This window comes from Chrysemys picta, chromosome 6, assembly GCF_011386835.1.
Source record: "Chrysemys picta bellii isolate R12L10 chromosome 6, ASM1138683v2, whole genome shotgun sequence".
Classification (NCBI taxonomy): Eukaryota; Metazoa; Chordata; order Testudines; family Emydidae; genus Chrysemys; species Chrysemys picta.
Window position 1 is genome coordinate 94,160,417 of NC_088796.1, and position 24,256 is coordinate 94,184,672.

A 24,256-nucleotide genomic window follows, 5' to 3' on the forward strand; every position below is an offset into this window, starting at 1 on the left:
TTTGCATTCTGAAGTAGACAATAATCTGGGCTATAATAAACATGACCAAAATTGGCAGTAACTCCGGTTTTGCAAAACCTCACTGAGTCGGGCTTTTGTTTCACAAACCTAAACCAGAGGTGACTTGAATAAAATGGGATCCAAACTCCTTAAAAAATCTTGGTGAGAGGGTCGTTCTGCTAAAAGTCTTCAGTACATCTCTAGACTCAATCAAGAGCCTTCTCATGAGGGCACATTAAGGCCAAATACAGCAAAAATGCTGAGTTTCTGCTGTGCTATTGACCTAATTTAAATAGATCCCGTGCAAGAGGACAAAGAAACCCTATGATGTGCAGTGATGAAAGACTCTGTGTTTCTCTTCAAGGCAGTACAGAAGAGGAAATGTGGTCATGTCAGAAGCTTAAAATGTTCAGAGTGAACTACGTGGCCAAAAGTGACATAAAATGGAATCAGCAGGCCAAGTCTCTTCCCTCTACATCACTGCTCTTGCCTCCTCAGTGCACAGGTGTAGGGAAACATGGCCTGGCTTTTGGGATGTCCTGGGACTTTCTTTGATTTTGGCCCTAACACTTCTGTCACACAGATCCCTCAATTTCATTTAAACAGTCTCTTATCTCCTGGGTTGTGCTAGCTTTGCCAAGTTTGGGCCCAGTGGGATGGAGAGAATGAGTGACTGGTCGAAGAAATTGTTTAGAATATAAAATAACACACACCCCTTTTTCAATGTTAATATGCTTAAGTGTGAAAACCCCTCTAAGATGTGGATGTTTATAAAAAAATCTATTCTACCTTTTTGGGTTTTTTTTTTTTTTTTTAGAATTTGAACCAGAATCCAAGGACACTCTTACCAAAATTTTATGGACTATACTGTGTTCAGTCGGGGGGCATTAACATCAGAATCGTTGTGATGAACAATGTTTTGCCTCGGGCAATGAAAATGCATTTCACATATGACTTGAAAGGCTCTACCTATAAACGGAGAGCATCAAGAAAAGAGAGGGAGAAGTCCAACCCCACATTTAAAGACTTGGATTTCTTGCAAGAGATGCATGAAGGACTGTATTTTGACTCAGAAACGTACAGCGCACTGATGAAAACACTACAGAGGGATTGCCGAGTAAGTAAAAATTGTTCATATTTAAAGTGACATTCAGATTTGTTTAATCCAGATGTATACCAGAGAACACTGAGAACAGAATCTGGCTCTGTAAATCATTCAAACTAGTGAAGCTTTCTAATGCAATTTAATTATAAACAGATTCCAACTGCAGTTATTTTTTTATAATGGCATAAGTGTTCTATCTCCAGCTGCTGAGATTTGACATGGGTTGCTATGTAACAGTAAACTGCTTTCTGTGATGAATACCTATTAGAAGACCATAATAAAAAAGGATTAGAACTCAGAGGTTTTGTACTTCGGGATTTTTTAAAATTGTTCTCTGAGGTATAGCAAGTATAATTGTTGTACTGTTCTCAAATGTGCAAAAGTATCTGCAGGCTTGTCCGTGCTTTATGTTGCTTTGTTAAATGAATCTGTGCATTAGCAAACAGAAGTTGACAAAGTGAGTGAAACCCCAGTTGCAGCAGATTCTGGTTTAGTTCTAGAGCGGGGTCGGCAACCTGCGGCACGCGAGCCGATTTTTACTGGCACGCTTCTGCCAGCCGGGGTCCCGGCCGCCAGCCCCGCGCAGCCCGCTGCCTGCCTGGGTGAACAGAATCCTAGGCCGGCAGCGGGCTGAGTGGGGCCAGATGGTCTGGGGTTCTGGCCGCTGGCCCCGCTCAGCTCGCTGCCAGTCTGGGGTTCCAGCTGCCAGCCCCTTGCCAGCTGGGGTCTTGGCCCCGTTCAGCCTGCTGCAAGTCTGGGATTCTGTCTGCTGCCTGCACTGACAGTCTGGGGTCCCAGCCGTCAGCTCCGCTCAACCCGCTGCCAGCCTGGATAGACGGAACCCCGGGCCGGCGGACAGAACCCCAGCCCGGCAGCGCGGGTGGCAGATGGAACCCCAGCCCGGCAGCGGGATGAGCCGCTCAGCCCGGCAGCGGGATGAGCCCGCTGCACGTCTGGGGTTCCGTCCGCCTGCCCCTGCCAGCCGGGGTCCCTGCCGCTGGCCCCGCTCAGCCCGCTGCACGTCTGGGGTCCTGTAAAATTTATTGCTGGCACGCAAAACCTTAAATTACAGAAGACTTGGCACGCCACTTCTCAAAGGTTGCCGACCCCTGTTCTAGAGCATAATCCCGTAAGGATTATATGACAGAGTGCCTGTTTGAGCAAGGACTGGACTTGATGAGCCAGGAGGTCTCTTCTGGTCCAAGGCTGGAAGGGTAGGGAGTAGAACATATTGCAAGTCTTTTCAAGGGGAGGGTGAGAATGTCTGCCCTTGCTCTTAGGAAGCCCCTCTATCCAACTGGGAGGATGGCATTGGTGACAGTGGAGAGATCTCTGGCCTTGCTGTGAAAGGGAGAGCGAGCACAAAGGAGGAAATGGGGGAGATTCCCAGGGCTCTGAGAGGTCCACTGAAGAAGAAAACTGGATTCTATAGGAGTCCTCTAACAGTTCGATGAGAAAACAGCAGCATGGATGGGATGAGCTCATAGCCTAGAAAGGGCATCCCTCACAGCACTTTGTTGTTTGCTGCCACCTGTGCTGCTGTACGTCAAGTCTTGTTGTTGAACATGAATGCTACTTTTTGTTTAATAAATGAGTGTCTGAAATGGCTTGTGCTTTGTAAGTAAAACAGGGTGATCTAACAGTCAGCTGCATGCTCACTGTCGGACACTTTTCTAACAAAGGGCACTGTTCCTGTAGTGTTCTGCAGTGAGCATGTCCTGAGTTTCTGCCATTAGCGATAATGCAGAGTGCACCAGCGTGTCACATCTGGAAATCCAGATGCTCTTTTCTGCCCCCAATTGTCAGAAAGGTTAATTACACAATCAAAGCTTTGAGAAGAAAAATCTGGTGTACAGAAAATGGTAAACAGGTTGTTTAAAAGAGACAGAAATAGACTGAAAATTAGATTAAAAACAAGAATCAGTAATTTAATTATAATATGTGAAGGGGTTTCTTATTGGAACTGTATTTTAAATCATGATGTATTCTCAGCATGTAGTCTACGTTGAGGTAAGGGCTAAACTTCAGTTTTCACAGCATCACCTTAATTTAACTGTAAAAAAAAAAAATAGCCTGAGGTTTTCAAAGGCAGAGTTAAGATTTATTGTTGTCACAAAGGGTGGAGAAGCAGGTCTTTGAATACTAAGGGCTTGTCTACACCACCACTTAAGTCAACGTAAGTTACGTTGCTCAGGGGTGTGAAAAAACCATGCCCTGAACTAAGTTCCCTTTAAGCTGCGCAGCCGCACAGCAGCCTATTAAGCGCCGCGCAGGCACTCTGGCTGCGGCGGGGGAGATTCCTCTCCCCAAGCCCCGACCTAGCCCAGCCATGGACCTGCCGTGGCCAGGGGAGACCCCTCTCCCCGGCCCCAATCCAGTCCTGGTATGGACGGACCTGCCGCAGCCAGGGAAGACGCGCCCCTTCCCGGCTCCAATCCAGCCCCGGCATGGACGGACCTGCCGCGGCCGGGGGAGATGCGCCCCTTGCCCCCTCCCTGGCCCCAATCCAGCCCCAGCACAGACCTGCCATGGCAGGGGGAGATGCTCCTCCCACAGCCCCAACCCAGCCACGGAGTTGCCATGGCGAGGAGAGGAACCTTCCCCTCTTCCAGCCCAGCCCAGGTGCTGCTGAGGGGGGAGAGAGAGCTGGGTGGAGTTAGTTCGTTCGTTCTCGTTCTCTCTCTCTCTCTCTCTCTCTCTCTCTCTCTCTCTCTACCCTAAACCCCTCAGCCCCACCCCAGAGCCTGTACACCCCAACCCTTTGCCCCAGCCCTGAGCCCCTCATCCCTAGCCCTACCCCGGAGCCCTCCCTTCCCCGTACCCTAACCCTCTGCCCCAGCCCTGAGCCCCCTCCCATACTCCGAATCTCTTGGCCCCACCCCCGCCACATAAATTTTATGTGCACCATTATGGAGATGATGTGTCACACATCACCTACATGTTGGTGCACATAACAAAATTCATTCCACACATGGATGGGAAGAATTAGAGGGAACACTGGCCCTGAGTGACGTAACTTGCATCAACTTAGCGCAGTGTAGACACCGCTTTGTTGGCAGGAGAGCACTCTCCCATCGACATAATGCGCCTTCACCAGACACGCCACATTGAGGCCACTACATCAATAGAGTGGCACTGATTTAGCACAGTAGTGAAGATAAGCCCTAAGATTATAGATTTTCTATTTTGTATGTACATCTTCTTATGAGTCCACAATGTCTGTTGATTTTTACCCCTCTACCCCAAACCAAAAATAACATTTATTCATACATATGAAGGTTGATAAAAAGGAGGACCAAAATGCAGATTGTGATGTTGTCTTACACTAGTTCAGTGGTTCTCAAACTTTTTTGAAAGATGAACCTGCCCTTCAGAAAAATGAAACCAGCTAGGGGTGACCAGATAGCAAGTGTGAAAAATCGGGAAGGGGGCTGGGGGGGTAATAGAAGCCCATATTTTTTTAAAAAAAGCCCCAATATTGGGACTGTCCTATAAAATCAGGACATCTGGTCACCCTAAAACCAACCACTACAACTTCAGTCCTGCCCATGTGGTGTTAAAGGCCTACCCAGTATGAACAATCACTTAGAATAGATTACATAAACTTTCAGAACGATACTTCATCTCCCTTTCTGCATGGTTTGATTAACAGTGAAATAGTTAACATGGTTTGCATTGTATTATCATTGACATCTGGGTTAGAACTCATTGAGGAGTTGGGGCTACTCACACTTCAGAATGATTGTTTCAGGCTCTCTGCAAACTCAGGCAGACATTCATGTGTCAGTTGCACGTGATTCACATTTTCAAGGTTTACTTTTGCAATCATAGGAGGTAGGGAGTTACATTTTTAAAAACCAAATCTGAGACTAGAAAACTACTGAGAGGTGTGTGTGCTCCCACTTTCACCATCTCACCCCAGCTAGGATTTTCTATTTGTTTATTTTGTGATGCTCCCCCTCAGGCAGACACACCCCTTGCTTCAGAAAACACTGCTCTCGTTTATTGCGATTGCTTATTACAATCCTGTTTTCCATTAAATAATGTGTACAGCATATTATATACAAAGGTGAGGGAATATACAATGCAAGATTTACAGTAGCAAATGATGCAACATCAGACTTTAAGCTTTGTCAAGATGTATTAAAATTAAGTTGTATCTAGATCCAAATTCTTGCCTGATGTATGTCACTGGGAGAGGGGTGGGGGAAAAGGGAGAGGAAGAGCAGCCATCTGCATCTGTTTATTTTCTACAATTAATGGATCACTTTATGTTTGCATGGAATGAAGTGAAACTCAGCTATTTCAGGCGATCGGTACTTTAAATTTGAATCTGGGTTGAATTCAGATTAGAATCTGAAATTTGCAGGTGAAACTAGGATTTCATCAAAATTCCCATTAACTTCAATGTGGGGGAGGAGGGATAGCTCAGTGGTTTGAGGATTGGCCTGCTAAGCCCAGGGTTGAGAGTTCAATCCTTAAGGGGGCCATTTAGGGATCTGGGGCAAAAATCTGTCTGGGGATTGGTCCTGCTTTGAGCAGGGGGTTGGACTAATGACCTACTGAGGTCCCTTCCAACCCTGATAGTCTATGATTCAAATGGGATCCTGATGAAGGACCTAAATAGGTTGGTGAGGGGGACTAGAATACTAATCACTAGACCATGAGGTACCCTGTTGTTACCTGGTAGGATGCATACTGCTGTCTAGTAACCATTTACTCAACTACTAATATGTTTGTTCTGCAATGGGAACAGACAGTTTTATTTTGAGAAAGGAAAAACTCTGCACTTTATAGCAGTGATTTTTAGGAAATGATAGTATTGCCAACCACAAGTGTTCAAAAATCATGAGATTAGTTTAATAGCCATGAGGGTTTTACAAAATAAGAATTTCTGTATTCTTTTTACAGTAAAAGCTGTTTTATCTGGCATGTGGGGGGAATAGGGGGTGCCGGTAAGTGGAAAAATGCCACTTAACTAAGAGGGAGGGGGTTGAGGTGTGGAGCACGGGTTCTGGGAGGGAGTTTGGGTGCAGGAAGAGGCTCGGGGCAGCAGGTTGGGGCGCGGAGGGGTGCCAGATCCACGGGCTGCTCCCCATGGGCTGCTCCCCACAAGCGGCCACCTGTCCCAGCTGCTCGTAGGCAGAGTTGTGGGAGGCGGCTCACATTTTCAAACTTTCTTTGCAGTCACGAAGTCTAGAAACTTTTGATTTTATTTTTAAATGAAAGCTGAGGTTCTCATGTAATCACAGTATCCCATGAGCTAAACACCAGATATAATGAGATTCCCAATAAAATTGCAAGAGTTGGCAATACTGAAACAGCTCCCCACAAGAACTTGGATGTATGCTGGCATTTTCTTTTGTCCTTCTGCCAATTATTGTACTGGGTAATGTTTTTTTTCCAAGTCATTACTAAACTAATGTCAATTGCCCACATTTATAAAAAGTGGTTCCTGAGCCACTTCTTTTTCATTAGAGTGTAAACATTCAGGAGGAAAAAGGAGTGCTGAGTCCTAAGCAGTGTAAACCCCGAAGCAATGTACGTACCCAGCAGGCGCTCTCTCAAATTGTGTAGACACTGATTCCATTCCAGGCACAACTCATGAGCTTATTCCCAAACAAACAGTTATTTTTTTTTAAAAAGGGCCGGCGGGGGGGGGGAGGAGGGAAATGTTGAAAGTTGTGTTTCAGGAGAGATCAGCCAATGCCCTAAAACAAATATTATACTTGACAGAAATTCTGAAACCTCACAGAAACCCCAGAGTTAAAACTTTGGCAAGTAAAAGCTAACAAGGTATGTCAGATTTCAGATGTTATTCTCTGTCTGGTCTATTTAGCAGCAGGGCCAAGACTTTAAAGATTAAGGCCCAAATCCTGCAACTATCTGTGTATGGATGGACCCTTCTGCCCACATGGAGTCCATTTGACTGTAATGGGGTTCTACATGGCCTCGTGGGCCCACCCACAAGGAGGATATTCTCCCTTATGTAGTTTAGGGAAAAGGTTCATTTAAAAAATATATAATAGTTAAGAACTCTGAAGTATGTGTCTTAGGCATCTGCTAGGAATTTTAGCAGAGACTAATGTGCTTCCTTTGTGGTATCCTAATGTACAGTCTATGTATCTTTCCCTTAAATTATGGCAAACACTATTCTATCAACTTTAATGCACATTTATGGCTCAACAACAAATTAGGAAATACAGAAGTTAAACACCCACTTGAAATCTATATAATTTTTAAAAAAGTTTAAAAAAAAAGTTTCAAGAACTACAGCTATGGTTTTTATTATCCTATCTTTCAGCTCTTTTAGTCTTAGCTGTTGTGTGGAACAGTAGATAAACAAATTTCAGGTAGAAGTGTAATGTTAAACTAGACATCCCATTATTGTTTCAATGGCTATGTTAACTTGGCTGCATTGTGTATATGTAGCATTTCCTGTTGCTGTTTTTCTAGTTAAACTTATTTATATTTTTAGTATGGCTAGTAAAAAAAACATAAATGTTTCTCACAAACTTTGAAAAGTTTTCTCATCTGTCCATTTTTCATCAAAATCCTAAAGTTTTTTTCCCTCTTCCTTCCCCCTTTTCCCCCCCTTTTCCCACTTTGCCACTGAAAAAGGGAGAGAGGATAGGAAAGAAAGGAGGGAAAACCGTTTTTGGGGGGGAAGGGGAATTGCATTTTGGGAAAACGAAGAATTTTTATTAAAAGGCCATTTTTCACTTTAAAAAAAAAAAACAAATGAAAATTTGTGACCAGATAAACCATAAAATACCCAGTGGACAAATTGTTATTGGTACTCTAGAGATATCATGAACTTAAAAATAGAACATTTGTCCTGATAATTTTTTTACCTACAATTTTAACAAGTAATATGCTAATTTTACTGTAACTGAAAGAAATTAAGTGTGTGTGTTGGGGGGGGGGGAATATCTCCATCTTATTTTCAGTTAATTGTATTTGTGTGTTTCACAGGACTTCTGTGCAGTCTTAGACCCTGATCCCAAGGGGGCCACCAACACAGATCAGGTTTCAGGAATAGATCCATACTGTTTTTCTCTTGTTGGTTTGTGTGGGTGTTTTTATACAGCAACAGTGGGAGAGAACATTTTCTTAGAAAGCGGGGAAAAATGTGATTGTAAAGTCACAAACTAGTAAGGAGGATTTGGGGGCAAGTTTATTAAACTGCTTTTAACAATTTTTTTTATTTCAATGACTAGATTTGAAGTTGACAAATACCTTTAACTTTTGTGTTTCTTGCCTTTTGTATGATCTTGTTTAAAATTACAGTCTCAGTATTCCTTTAACATAGCTTTTTGCCATTTAATATATTATACAAACCATGCTGGACTCTGAGAAAGAGAATAATAGATACTGGTTCAGTGTAAAATACTGTTTTCTTCAGATTATACAATAGTACACAATTGAAAGCTAAACTTATTTTTAAAATGTCAGTGTTAATTATATAGATAAAGAATATAATGAATATTACACATTGGAAATGCGTATTTTCAAGCTTAAAATCAAGTATACAGTACCAATATAAAGCATTCTACCAGACTGAATCAATTTGTTCTTATTGGGCCATTAGTATTTTCCTATACTTTAGAATTCTCCTGTGGTTTTCCTTTGAGACCTGCTTTACCTCATGATGGTCAGTAAATCAACATTGCTTTATTTCTTATTGTTAAATAGAAAATGGATCACAGTCAGTTTAGTAACTGTGTGACCTAAATTTCTTGGTTTTATTCTTAATCATCATGCTATTCATTACACTGTTGTTCTTTGCTTCAAGTAATAAATTATTTAAGCATAGTGCAGATTCTCAATTTCCAATAGACATAATTACATTTTCATAAATATTAATAGAAACTGTTTTAAATGTGAACTGTCCAAAAATATGGAAGCTTTGTCATGTATGTTACGCACTAATATATGAAAGACATTGCAATTATATAACACAGACATTGGAGAGAGTTGAATTGTGCAGTCTTTAGAGAATTTTGTGCTAAAGATGGAGAAGATTGAACTAAAAATCAGATTATTTTTAATTAAATGACAAATATTTAAACGATTGATGAAATTGAGTGGGTCGGGGGAGTGTAGGTGCATATCTGAGGAATGATTCTGGCCCTGTATGTATATTAGCAATAATTCAATTTAAAGCAGTCAGATTCCTTTGGGAAATCGGTAGAGGTATGGTAGTGGTTTGTTTTTCCCTGAACTAGTTCTCAGATGGCACAGAAGCCAAGTAAAGTTAGGCAACATTTCATTGTTAGTAGTGCCAAGATGCTCCAACTGAGATCAGAATATCATTGTGCTAGGCACTATACTGATGCACTGTAAAAGATATACACCTGGAATACTCCCTGCCCCAAAGAGTTTACAATCCCAATACACAACACAGACAAAGGATGGGAGAAAGGAAGGATTATCATCTCCGTTTTACAGTGGATATCTGAGGCACAGATAGAGTAGATGACTTGCTGAAGGTCACATGGGAAGAATATGGTAGAGCTGGGAATTAAATCCTATCTTGGGAGTCCCAGTTCAGTGTCTTAAGTACAACACCATCCTTTCTGTCTCCTTTCAGTCCCACAGAGTGCAAGGCAGGTGAAGCAATTCATCAAAGAAAACTGATATGTAATCTAATAATATCTTAGTGATATAAATGTTTATTACGAAGTAGTGCAGACCCTTTGGCCCTTCCAAATTGTTGTTTCTAATCCAGTTAAACTAACATGCTTTGGTGGGTAACAGAGAAACTTGTATTCTAAGGGGATAGAGTCAATGACAAGACCTTGATTTTCCTGGAAATCTTTACATCCTGTGTCATGCGCACAAAGCATGCTCTTGTATGTCAGAGTCATCTGTGAGCAGCTTTGGAAATTTCTGATTGAAGATGAGTAAAACAGCGAACCTGGTCACTTTTTCCACTCACTGCTGAATCAAGCAAGACCAGATCAGAAAAACAGAGCACCTGTCCGGTGGAAGAAGGCTGGCAGGAAATGGACAATGGGTTTTGGTAGTCTGTTGAGAGGATGGGACCTGCACCCCTTCCAGCCATATCTCCTATTGCCCTTTCCTTGACGCCTGACATCTACTTGCCACCCACCTAAACCTCTGCTGACTAGTTTTTACCTGACCACAATATTCCTTAACCATCCTCACTTCCGACACCGACCACAGCCATAGTCTTATTCCCCAGCCAGCCCTCTTCCATCCACCATGCTCTAAACTGGGGTTCTCAAACTTGGTTGCACAGCAACCCTCTCCCCTCCCCCCGATGACAAAAATTACTACACGACTCCACAAGAGGGGACCGAAGCCAATGCTAAAGCCCGAGCCCTGCCTGAGCCCACCATCCTGGACAGGGGAGCCAAAGCCCCAGGGCTTCAGTCCCAGGTGGGAGGGCTCGTAATGTGAGCCCTGCCACTCATGGCTGAAAACCTTGGGCTTTGGCCCCAGGCAGTGGTGCTCTGGCTTCGGCCTCATGCCGCAGCAAGTTTAATGCCAGCCTTGGCAACCCCATTAAAACGGGGCTGCGACCCACAGTTTGAGAACCGCTGCTTTAAACCTCTAAGCTGTCTCCTTGTATCTCTGACTGTTGAGATTATAACTCTCACAGAGGGCAAAACTTATCCAGATGAGCAGCATCTCTTTAGTGTGAGAGTTTATAGACCAAAATTCCCCACAGGGGATTGTAAAACCACACAATGTCCTAATTTTATGTTTTGGGTTTTTTCCCCATCCTACTTGGGTCAAAAGTGAGCTAAAGATTCCAGTAATTGTCAGTGTGCTTCTGTATAAACACTTGTAATCATGTAACTGAAAGATTTACTAAATTGTTGTGGGATTACAAAAAACCTTGTTGTCTGAACCCAGTTTATCCAGAATTTGTGTGTACCCCACCTTGTATAGAAACAAATTTTGTTTGTACTAAGCATTTTAAATATCGCCTGAAAAATTCTGATAATCAGGTTTACATGCATTGTAGAAAAGGGACATGTGAAGGAGTTTTTGAGGATAACCATCTGGTGACTTTTGGTTTAGACAAAAAGGTCTTATTGTGGAACTTTCTGATGAAATTTTTGCCTCAAGGGAAAACAAGGCAAGCGCACTTACCTGCAGTGCTGAAATCAAAGTTTTAGATGGCTTGTATTTCCAGGTGTTTACCCTGATGTGGTGTACCCGTTGGGTATGCAGTAGCTTAGTTTTAGCCATGGCATGTATCTTTACACATTTGGGAGAGTTATGTCATTATGCATGAATAGTCTGTTGGGCAGTGTTGAAACAAGACATCCATTATCTAATGCTAAGCAATTAGATGTACTGTTTCAACAGGAGCAGTTTTACAAATGAGGAAAAGTTGTCAATCAAAATGCTAATGACCTAGAAAAGGGATAAATATACTAGAAGATGCATTACAGTTTTTTAAATTATTTTCTCACAAGTGTCTTTTTTCCAGAAAAAAGAGAAAAGGGGGACATTTTATGTAGCGCTCTTGAGAAAATTCTGAGTCAAATAGCTTCAACCCCCAATTTGCTGAGTAAGAGAGATGATGTGACTACAAGTGAGGGAGCTAAACATTTCTGAAGTTCTAAAGACTGCTCTTACTCTTTTTTATTATGGCAAGTTATTTAACCTTTCCGCCTCAGTTTTCCCAATTTAAAATTAGGACAATACTTAGATGCCTCACAGGAATGTTATGAGGATTGAGTTACTGGTTTTAAAGTATCCTGAAGAAGGAAAATCAATATTTCAATGCTAAATAGAGCTGGACAGAAAATAGTGGGAGGGAGTGGGAAATTTGTGTCATTTTCCTGTTTTTCTAGTTGGAAATTCATCTTGATATATGCTATCTGACCAGCCTAAGTGTCTGTCTGCTATTTTTAATTGGAATGCAAACAAAACTAAAGAGCCAAATTTAGATTTTGAGTAACTAGGTATCTGTCCTGTTCAACTCAATGGAAGTTGGGCCCACCTATTCCAAGGCTAAATTTGTCCCAAAGAATTTTTAACATATAATTGAATTAATTTTTCTTCCTTTTCTGAATACACTTGCAACATTTAGTATTAAGAAATTATTCGGTCTCTGGAGCCAGTGAATCAGGAAGACAAAACAAAGAAGAGACAAGTTTGTTTGTTAGGCAACATTCTCTATACTTACAAAATTATATGTAAATAAAGTGCAGTCTTTAAACACTTCAAACAGTTGTGTAGTCTCTGTTCATAAGTTTCATAATTCATAGTATTAGAGTAGTTAACTCACTGATACTAGAAATTCAAAATAGCTATTACAGAAGCAACAATAGTTAATCTAGTTGTGATCATGAATTTTCAAGAACAGGGCAGATATTTCATACTGTTTTTTTTTTACCAGTAAGAGTTGTATTGCTTGTCACAGTCTGTATTTTTCTTTTATTGCATTAGCAAAGAACATTGTGAACTTGACTGAGGAAATTAAATTTTAAAAGAGCTACATTAATGGCCTGACTTAAACCTACTAAAGTAAGGAAATTCAGAGTTAAGGACAAAAAGCTCCTTTCTCAGAAAAACTTTAGATCTAGGCATTATTTTCTTTCAGCCTTAATTCAATCTGTTGTGCCCAAATGCTACAGCTCATACGGCAGCTGAGTACCCATTGCGGTGTTATGGAGTACCAGGGATAGATGTCTGTATGGCCAAATTTTGCTTTTTGTGGGCTTATGTAAAGCCCATAGTTTTTTGTATCTCATTCTCCTTTGCCTAACATGTATTGTAGCACATGTGGGATGTTTCCATGGCAGTCAGCTATTGTTTGTGGGCCAGATTCTGATCTCATTCACATCAGCTGAAATCCAAAATAACCCTACATTTCTCCTAGTGTAATGTATTCAGAGATAAAAATCTGGTCAAGTATTTTTTTTTATCAGTAGTATTAGCAATTATATTACTGTCACTATCCAAAGTCTACTGAAATCAGTATTCAAGTCTCTAGATGTACATTTTTGGATTTCAGATGGACTTTGGTGGTATTGCTAAATTCAGGGTCAAGAAAATACATCTAGAAAAGAAATGATCTATTGGCAAAATCTGAAAAGGTTGATTGTGTATTCCATGTGCTCATGGTATTAGTTCTTGTGAACAACTTGTTTAGCAGTTCTACTAGGAGTATGTCTTACTACACAGTAATCATTTTGTATGTGCTGTAATAGCCCGTGACCACATATTATACATGCAGACCCATCATTAGTCTCTGTACAGCACATGCTGCATCAGGAACACAATGATGTTCAGAGGCAGAGCTAGCTGGTTTATCATGGGCTTAGTGCAACGGTGGTAGCTTAAGTGGTTGGCTCTCGCTAGGGTTATTCCCAGGGCCCCTGAATAACTCAAAGACTCAGCAGAGGGAGAACCTAATCATTCAAATGGCAATGTGTATGGGAGGAGGTAGAAGAATTTTTCATAATTTCCTTATGGCATACTCTTTTTGACAGTGTATTGCCTCTTAGCACATAATAAATTCAGCTTGGACACTATTTTTGACAATCCTGTTAAATATTTGTACAGTACAAGTTAAGAATAGAAGGGGCAATTGGGGCCCATGACCTAGAAGTTCTCACAACGTCTCTAGCCAGACCCATAACCATTAGCATCATTACCAGATGATACTATTATGCTGGAAGCCAGCCCTTTATGTATTAACCCCAACAGGGGAAGTTTATGTGACAGAGGCCTGTGCACCCTATGTCCACACCCTACGCACTATTGTAATCATCTTTGTACAAAATATGCCTTGTGAGGTATTATGGCAAAATGCACGTAGCAGTGTTCTATATGAAGTTATAAACACACGCTGAACTCATGACTAAAAGCAGGCCAAACCAGTTCTTCAGAGACAAAGGGCAAGCTGATGCCTCAGCCAGGTGTAAACAAGGCTGATGGGCCATTATCTTCTCAATGGCCATTTTTGAGGGGGGGGGGAAAGGGACAGGGCGAAAATATCTGCATTTTGGCAAAGAAATAGTATGGAGTTCCCTTCCATACAGACTGCATGTTGCCTTGATCCCAGCTAGAAATGCTCCCCAAAGGAGGGACAGAGCTATAAAAATTATCAGACTCCCTCCCTCTCTCCATCAATTTACTGTTCCAGAAGGAACAAAGGAAGCAGCCATTGAATTGGGGCTACGAAGTTTGGTCAGTAAGACTGCTGAGAGCATGTGGTGAGAGAAACTTTGCTTGGATTTGATATAGTTTGTTAGGCACCTGTAGTATTTTAACTTTTTTTTGTACTTGTTTCTGACTTTTATGTCTCATCATTTGTACTCACTTCAAATCTATCTCTATATAGTAAATAAACTTGTTTTATTGTCTTATCTGATCCAATGAGTTTAAATCATCATGTCTGGGAAACACCATTTGGGGTAACAAGATGTGTGGATGTCATTTTTATTAATGAAATGACAGACTTTTTATATAGGCTTGTAATTGTCCAGGAGAGGGCTGAGCAGTACAGGACATGCATTTCTGAGGGAAATCTAGGACTGGGGATGTGTTGGGACACCTGCAATATAACCAAGGTTGGTAAGGGCCCAGGTATGGCTGGCTGCAACACGGACACACACATGGACACACACATGTTGGAGGCTGTTTGTGAGCACTCCAGACTGGAGGCTACAGCAGCAAAGCCTTGTAAAGGGCATCCCAGGTTAGAGGGAAGGGGATGACATACCTACTCATTAGTTGGGATTGTGCCCTGAGAATGTCTGTTTACTAATGAGCAGACTAGATGACTGTTGTAATTTCTGTTCACTGAAACTCATACTAATTTGCTACAATATAATATAGCACTTCGGCAAACCTTGTTTGTCTAAATGTCAGTAAATCCAGAAGTTCCTGCAAAATGCAAGATTTGTTATGTTGGTGCTATACATTTGAGCCCTTAAATCCAGAAAGACTGAAACTGAAAATGACAGAATTTCTCTCTCCATTTATAACCCTAGAAGGAACGTGCTCTTAGGGAAGTGGGGACATCATTTGCATCTCTAGATCCCTCGTGACCAAGCATGAGGCTTTTGTCAATGCTTTACTGTTTTTGTAGAGGTAGTATCATGATCTCTGCTTTGAGAGGTTTCTCTCTCCTTACATTAGGACCTCATTCAACATGAGTAAAGGTTGTAGAAGTGGGCCCTTTGTCACTTCTTGGGATATTAGAGGTATAGAAATACCAGGATTTACTGGATCATGTAAGTTTTATGAGTGTAACCAAAGTTATTAATTTGCATTAACATTAATGCATGAAAATGTTGTTTTCTAAATGAAGCAGAGTTTAGTTTATTGGTTTTTTCCCCCTCCCCTTCAAGTCTTAACAGTGGGCCAAATCTAGGAGTCCTTACTCAATTCATAGTCAGGCAAAAATCACACTGAGGTTAATGGGAGTTCTGCTTGAGGTAAGGACTGCAGGATTGGTGACAATGACTTATTGGCCCTGAAGTTTTTAATTTCCTGCCCATTCTGGCTAGTTTAATGGTCTTTTCATATTAACATTTTTCTTTTGACAAGGAAATGGAACCATGGTTAAGATCAGTTTGCATCAGGGCTTAGCTACCTGCTTTGATTAGCAAATATATAGGTACAGAGGTCATCAGAATGTACACGTTTCATATACCAACAGGCATACAGATATGTTGGAGCCTAGATAATTTATGTGGCAGTCACTATTTTAATGTACCGTGAAAATATTTGAGTATTATTTCTGTTTATTCAGGATCTGTTCAGCTGGTTTATGCAGTTAAATGTCCACAGAGCAAGAATAGGATTCAAACGGCTACAGTAGGGTTCACATAGGTTGCTGCATGTAAAAATGAAATATGTGCTGAGGGTCTGCCTAGGAAAAAATGTCACTTTGCTCACTTCAGCTTCCAAGAGATTTAGAGCAGCTAGGAAGTAGTACATAGTTAGCTTTAGTGATCTAGGAACACAAATGCAGACAGCAATGAAACTCTTGGTCAATGCTTAGCGCAAGGAGCAGGGGCAAAAGGAGATGGGGGTTGATCACTTCAGTCAGAGTTAGAAAAGTTCTTCTGTATTGAACAATATATCCCTCTGCACTGGCAAGCTGGATATACACCATAGTCTTTCAAGAGACTGTATAAGATATTAACTTGATTTTAATTCAGCGGAACCATGAAGTATCTAATCCCAAGGGGTTAGAGAATGGGGCAAGAACAGATTTCAGTAAAGCAAAGAATGTGAGCTGATTTTTTTTTTTTAAGTGAAGTGCACAAGTGAAAATGGCACCATCTTCCCAAGCATATTTAGCTGATGAAATCATGATTTACATAGATACTCGTACTGGCTGCAATACCAGAGTAGTATTTTCAGAAGGGCAAATGTTAGTTTACCTTTTACTTATTTTTTTGCAATATGCTAGGCATCAGCTTTCTCTCCATTTTAAATGGAACACATACAGGTTGTCTTGTACCATCTATTTTTATAAAAATAGGCAACCTATGAAAATAAATCTTCAATAAATGTTTTTAAAATAAACTTTTTTACTATGGCAGAGGCAAAGAAAACTACTTGTGTGAGTTCCTCTAACTCTAGTATTCTAATGTATTCATACAATACAGGATCTTGTATTCCTTAACTATGCTGTTTTTGCAGTTCAAGATTCCCAATGCCATAAAACAGGAAGTGTTTAGTGACCCATCAGTCCCACATTCTGTGTAATGAAATGTTTTCCTGATCTTGTCATGTGATATTCTAGATTTTTTTTATTTTATTGCTGCCCAAAAGCCTATATTGGCAGGATCAGAGGATGTGCTGGGGTGCTGATAGCTTCATCTCATGCATTTGTGTGTGGAGGCACTTTTCTTGCACTTTGTTTGAAGCCAACCTGTTCCTCTTTTTTATAGAAGAATTCTGCAAGATGTATGTGTTCGACTTTGCTCAGTTACCTTTTATATTCACACCACTTGCTCGGTCATTTTACATGAGTTACCCCAGAGATCAGAGTGAGACCTGACCTTTCTGCAGTTAGGGTACAATGTAAGACTTTTTGTGCAAGCCTTCCCACATTAACAATAGTGGTAGAAGGAGGCCTTGATGTTTCTCATAGAAGACAACTACAAAAAGTGATTTAATTCAATAAAGTAACATGAGATGCAAGAGAGTTGCAAAATGGGGATAGAACGGATGCTAATATCGTGTGTGTGTGTATGTGTGTGTGTGTATATATATGTATATATATATATATATATACACATATATATATACCTTCTAGTTATTACAGTGTTGAGTGCTTTTTGCATGAAATGTGCATATTGAATAAAACAGCCTCCCCACATCCATGTCTACAGTCAATGGTTGGTAAGATAAAATGTATTCATAGGAGGTGGATCTCCCCTTCCCTGTTACATAACTCCCAGCTATGTTGAAATCTTTTCAGATCTCATTTTAAAAATGCAAATATTTGCACTGGGTTTCATAAGTTAAGTCAGTGTTTTGTGTAAAACACCAATTCAGTCAGGCTCTGATAAGCCTGACTGAATTGGCACACCTGGAGTTACTGTGCTTCATTTGTTGTCTCTGTAAAATCAAATTGTTCTTGTTCCTGGTAAAATGACATAAAATTTTGCAGTTCAGGGCCAAAAATTACAACATTAACAGTAAGGCATCTTGTATTAAAATCTGTATTAAATCATTCTTGAGCTGCATGAAGAAAAGGACACATGTTGCTCCATATTTCTCTTTGAGATTACAGGAAGTTAAATAGGTTGCTACCCCTGTGCCAAACAGGGCTTTCATACCTGTCTGCTGATGATTCTGATATAGTATTAAAATGCGAAAAGGGGGACTGAAGGAGATCCTATGCACAGTTAATTGACTCAGAAAGAGGTTTTTCCTTTTAATGGAGTTCCTCTGGATTCATACTGGTGCAACTGAGATTAGAATCTTATACGTACTTGCAAGAATGGGGAAGTGGAACCTGTCAAGGTCTGGGAGTCAAAGTGATTGGTAGGACCAGGGGAGGAGACTGGTTAAAAATCAAGTCATAGTTGAAGTATAAAGTTTATATTGGCCAGTTTTGGCCTGTTACGGAGAGATTGTCAAAGGCACAAATGGGAGTTAGGTGCCAAATCCAATTGACTTTTCATGGTAGTGGGGCAACTTGACTGCCCCTTTTCCTTTTTGAAAGTCTGCCCTTCAAGGATTTTTTTCAACATTGGGTTTGTATATGTATAGCAGATTATCCATAAGTACATCAGATAGGATAAAAATGATGTACATAGTGCTTCAGAGTAGAAGACAACTAATTAATTGCTTTCTCACTATAAATGAAATGGAGTTGCTGGTGAGCCAAACTCTGCAACTGAAAATGGTCTTACATTTCTATGCACTTTAGGTTTCCCACTTTTAATGAGGGTGCTGTGATGGTTAGCTTATTAACATTTATTTGTAAGTTGATTTGGGAATCTCTGACAGAAGGTGGGAGGCTAGTACAAAAATATTATTTTTGTTAATCTTTTTGCAAACTGTCCTAGTCAAACCCATTATATAGACATACCTGTATGGGTTTTTTCCTTTTATTTGGATTTTCTCAAGTGGTTGAATTACACAGCAGAAATTAAATTATGTGTAGTCATTTGTGTGTGTTACAGTACATGCAGTCCTCCTTCATTCATAGGTGCTGGAAAGCTTTAAAATCATGGATTATAGTCTGCTGCTGGGGATCCATGTATTGGACAGTATCACAAAAGAGAAGGATGGGGAGAGTTCCCAGAATGCATCTGATGCCAAACGTCATGGGGGACAGAAAGTTCTCTATTCTACAGCTATGGAATCCATACAGGGTCCTGGAAAGTCTGGAGAATCTGTCATCACAGAAGCTACAAATACGTAAGTCCCCAAAATCTGTTGTTAAAAATTGACTGGGAATTTCTAAAATTTTATTTCTGCAAACTGTTCTATGTTGTATTAAATCTAACTCAGGCTATCTTCCCATCCTGGAAGGCACTACATAGGAGTGATTTGAAGGATTAAACTAAATACTTTCTAAAAAGCATTCAAAACTTTCATACCAAGGTTCACTGGAGACCAGAAAATTAAAACTTTGATTAGTTTATTCGTCATCTTTAAATACATGATGGACATTGCAGTTATAATTCAGAACAATTTATCGGCACGTAGTAACTCACTTATATATAATGAAAGTCATTATAAGATCTCCACACATAATCTCTGTTTCACTGTAAACAGTGTCATGCGCTGTGAGCAAAAGCGATTATTGATATTGATTATATTGATATTTCTGTAGTGCCTGTCATCCCAAGGAAATGCACTCACTACATACACAGGAATTGCTTCACCAACTGTTGAAATGCAGCCACCGCTGAGGTGGAACAAGACAGATATTTTAATAGCTTACAGAAACACTACACTACAGTTTAGAACATACTACTCTCCTCTTTCTATCTAACTGAAACTGCAGAGGAATTTTAGATAGGCAGATTGTAATTATCCAGGCTGGAATTCAGCCAGGACACTGATGTTAAGACTCCTACACTTACAAATAGTGCCATGGAATTTTTAATAAAGCAGAGGTGCTGATCACCATGGTTCTATCACATCCAAAAGACAATACTTCTATCCCTTTAATGTCTGACAACAGACTGTGACATACAGAGAATTTTAAGGTTGTGACAGATACATTTATAGAAGGGGATGAAACATTTCAACTATTGGTTATTCCAAGAATCAAGGGCTCCTCAAATTATTCTATCCTTGATGCATGTTCAGTGCTAATAAGAGTTAGTTAGTCAGCATTCTTATTCTGTGTAATCAATCCTTGATATAATAGAGACTTAATTTCACATTGAAAAGGGTTTACTGTCAGTTAACCAGGGAGTTATGCAGGTAAATACCATTAAAGCTAATGAAGTCTGCGTTTAAACGTACAACAAATTAATGGGAGGATAATGCTGTTCTGTTCCCAGCTTTGCCACTGGGCTGCTGGGTAACCTTGGAGAAGTCACTTTACCTTCCAGTGCCTCAATTTCCCCATATGAAAGTGGGGATAATAATACTGACCTCCTTTGTAAAGCACATTGAGATCTGCTGACAAAAAGTGCTATATAAGAGCTGGGCATTATTATTATTTATATACAGCTTTAAATGTTTGAAGTATTAGAATATAAGTTGAGACAGAGCTGAATTGTGCCCAGTGTGTTCAATATTACACTCTCATTTGCATACAAGATGTCCTAAGTTATACTGAACCAATGCTGGCTTCTTCCTTTCCATGGGGGTGCTCAACCCCTGCTCAGTCCCAGGCCAGCCCCCACTCCACCTCTTCCCCCAGACCCCACTCTGCCTCTTCCTGCCCAGTTCCTCCTACTCCCCCGAGCACGCCCCATTCCTGCTCCTCCCCCCCCCCACCCCCCCAGCGCCTCCTGCATGCCACAGAACACCTGATCGCAGCGGGTTGGAGGGAGTGGGAGGAGTTGATCAGCAGAGCTGTTGGCAGTTGGGAGGCGGGCACTGCAGGCGTGAGCTGGCTGCTGGTGGGTGCTAAGCACACTAATTTTTTTCCGTGGGTGCTCCAACCCTGGAGCACCCAGGGAGTTGGCACCTATGGTTAGGACAATGCAGTGTTTGTGTAGACACTGAATTCCTTACACTGGCTGTTGTGCACCATGAAATTGACAAGAAAGCCAGGCACCTAGAGCCCAGTTGCCCCCAGAGCTGGGGCAGCTGGACCCCACTCCCGGCTGGGAATGTTGGCCGTCTTGTGATTTTCATAGCTTGGGAGCGGAGGTGAGACGCAAGGGCACCTGGACTCCTCTCCCCAGGGGCAAGAGGCCCTCGGCGGCTTCCCCCCCTCCACTTCACCCCGCACCCCTGCTCCTGGTGAGGAGGCAAGAAGCCCTGGGCAGCTTGCATTCGACAGCTAGCCTTAATGTTGCTGGTGGTTTTTTTTGTTTGTTTGTGTGGGTTTTTTTTTTTAGTAAATGCAGTTCACCTTCTAAATAGTGATATTAAAAAGTCTGTAAAATACAATATCTAATAAAATTATTTTGTTGCCATTAGAATGGGAGGCATTCCAGCTAAAAGCCATAAAGGAGAGAAGCTGCTTCTATTTATGGGTATTATTGATATCCTACAGTCTTACAGGTAAGTGGCAGTTTAGAATGAAAATATTTTGCTATATTTAAAGCCATTATCTTAATAAAGTATTCTGAGATTGCAAGATGAGGGAATTCCACAAAGTTTTTTTGATTTAATTGCTTAGGTTAATGAAGAAGCTAGAACATTCCTGGAAAGCACTTGTTTATGATGGGGTAAGTTGCTTTTTAAATTATCAGCATTTTTCATAATAGAGTTCTGATTCTTGTTTAAGACAGTGAGCTACTACATTTATAATCCACCCATCACTGTGGTATCTTGGCAAATAGATGTGATTTTTTTTTTTCTGTACGTTTTCCTTAGTGATTTTAGTTATGTGATTTCTGACCTATATGTCCATCTTATTTTGCTGATTGTTTAACTTTTTAAAAGAAAAGATGAAAAGAAAAACAGACACACGTGCAAAGGTGACCAGATCATCCTTATAACTACACTGTACCAGGTTACACAAAACTATCCTCACAATACAACTAAAACGGGGATGGAGTAATTCATCCAAAACGCTAATTCAAAGTTAATTAACTATTCAAATTGTGCCCTGAATCAACATCAGTCCAGTTGCAAAGGATGTAATGCAGGGCAGAATTTGGCCCCACGGTATTCAGTGCTTAAATGAGTGCTTAGACGTACTGCCATTTTAAGTGCCCATCAGTGCTTGATTAAAGCATTCAGATAAGGAATTTGGTCATTTTAGGGCACCCATGTTTGAATATTGAGCCTTCAGTTGTTGAGATTTTTACCCAAAAGGGGAAATGACACATTTTTAAATATGAGCAAGACTTTGTAAAATATGAATAGAATAAATTATAAAGGGGTATTTCTAAATTATCTTGAATGCTTAAAATAATTAGACCGGTGTTTTATCAAGATTACAGTGAAATAAAATGGGTGGCAGAGGAGTGTAGTAATTATACAGTAACCTCTGAGAAGGCAAAATCCTAGATCTCCTTGCATGAATTCCCAAACAGGGCATGATATAACTTACCCAAAATATGTCAGGCTTTTCTCCTTGCGCATTTCATTTTGAATTGTATATGAAGAGTGTAACTTTAAGGCCTTTTCTGTCTTTTTAGGACACTGTTTCAGTCCACAGACCAAGTTTTTATGCAGACAGGTTTTTAAAGTTCATGAATTCAAGGGTTTTCAAAAAAGTTCAAGGTAAGGGTTTGTCATTGTAAGACCTTTGGATAACTTCATACTCTGTTTTTTTTATAGTGTTTTACACTCCTGTAGAATAGCGCATTTTATTTAGGGATCTCACAGCACTTTACAAACACTAAGAGCCCAAATCTTCCAATCACTGAAGCCAATAGGAGCTTTCCCCGTATCTTTGGAATTAGGACACTTGTGATTTATTTTTAAATGATGTCAAGGGTATTTAGAGCTAATAGTAACACCCTATCCTGCAACCCTTGTTCACATGAGTAGTCCCATTAACTTGAATGTGTCTAGGACACATCAATGAAGATTGAAGGATTGGACCCTAAATCTGACAAGTTTGGTAAGGATGGACTTTCTCAGATTCCTTTTCTGTTGTGCTTTAGCAGAACAAAAATGGGTTTTGAGAACCTGGAAAGATGGAGGTGTCTAAATTATTAAATTCTCTCCTCTTTGTGATTAAAATCCCATTTCAACTTTTTTTCTTTCTTTAATCATCTAACTCATTTCAAGATTAATGGGCATGTCACTAGAAGTTAGTTGGGCAGAAATGAGAAAGCAGCACCAAAAAGATTACAAAAATACTGCACTAAGGATACAAAGATGTGTGTAACCACCAGTACTGCAGGCAGCAATGAAACTCTGCTGAATTAAATTTAAAATGTTGCTGGAAGGTTTATTAACCACATTTATCACCCTCATCCCTACCCACTGAAATGGCACTGGATTCTCTGACTTAAAAGAGCAGGAGTATCTATAACATTCAAAAGTACAAGATGTGAGAGCCTATTTCTCTCTAACCAGACAAGAAGTAGGAAGACCTAGAAAGTTAGAGTAGAACAAATAACATTTCAGTAATTACCTTCCATTTGGGTGTGGGAACCTGGATTTCAGTAAAAGTTTTTAAGAAATAACTATACGATTTGGAATCAAGAAACAAAATATCTGAAAGAGAAGAACAAATTAATATTGCCATAGTCCCACAGCCCTGCCAAACAGAGTACAGCAGGTCTTTTATCCTGGTCTGGGCACACTTATCAAGAGAAACAAAAGAATTTGCAAATGTCCCAGAGGAAGAAAGTGATTTGTTTCCAAGTCTGCTTTATTCAATTTCTTCCCTACCATTGCTCAAAATGAAACTGTCAAGCTGTGACAGGGTCCAATCCCAGAGCGTGCCCCCTTGTGGCACTGCCTGGCCCTGTAGGCACCTCACCCTCAGTTCCCTCCTAGTTCTCCCAGTAATTGTTCACTGCCCAGAGTATTCAATGTAACATTCTCCTTCCAGGGGTTCAATTTACTGAGTCTTTATGAAGCACAGTCTCCGTTGGCCCATCAGGCCCAAACCCTTCCCTCTTGAGGTTTCCAATTTCATCCTCCTTCCAGGGCTTCAGGTTCCCAGTTTTCTCCTCCAGTTACCTGTGAGGCAGGGAGCTCAGTCAGTCACACTGCAAACCATGGCTTCTGTGGACAGTCTTTTCCACAGGCCTCACCCAACCCTGGTCCCTGGAGCCTTAAATCTGAACCCCTGGTTAAGGGATTCCTCAGCCCTTCTGCATAGGGCTGGGTACTGACTCCAGCAGACTTCCCGGGCCTACTGGTGTTTGGGTTCCAACCCCGCTACACAGAACCTCTTCTATCTCCTGTAGTCCGCTACTGGCTGGGTTTTTATCCTGTTCAGGAGGTAGCTCCCTGATTACTATCTGGCTCGGATTCTCCAAGCTTGTCTGCTGCTCCCTTAAACACCTATTCCTTAAAGAGGCAATGTCATGAAACAGGTTGGATGGCTCCAATCCCCACTACTCCTTAAAGGGGACAGATCTCCCT

The 24,256-nt window shown here is 40.8% G+C and overlaps 1 protein-coding gene across 35 annotated transcripts in view; it reads left to right on the forward strand.

Annotated features, from left to right (window-relative positions):
* The window catches only part of PIP5K1B (phosphatidylinositol-4-phosphate 5-kinase type 1 beta), a 221,687-nt gene that overhangs the window by 151,726 nt on the left and 45,705 nt on the right, over positions 1-24,256 (forward strand). For 32 of the 35 annotated variants that reach the window (XM_065550492.1, XM_065550483.1, XM_065550503.1 and 29 more), the window contains 5 exons: positions 818-1,117; positions 18,777-18,988; positions 21,179-21,262; positions 21,381-21,429; positions 22,348-22,432. In XM_065550492.1, the coding sequence (XP_065406564.1) occupies positions 818-1,117; positions 18,777-18,988; positions 21,179-21,262; positions 21,381-21,429; positions 22,348-22,432 (730 nt within the window). The remainder of the gene's footprint in view (positions 1-817; positions 1,118-18,776; positions 18,989-21,178; positions 21,263-21,380; positions 21,430-22,347; positions 22,433-24,256) is intronic. The other 3 variants (XM_065550512.1, XM_065550514.1, XM_065550513.1) reach the window with 1 other exon arrangement.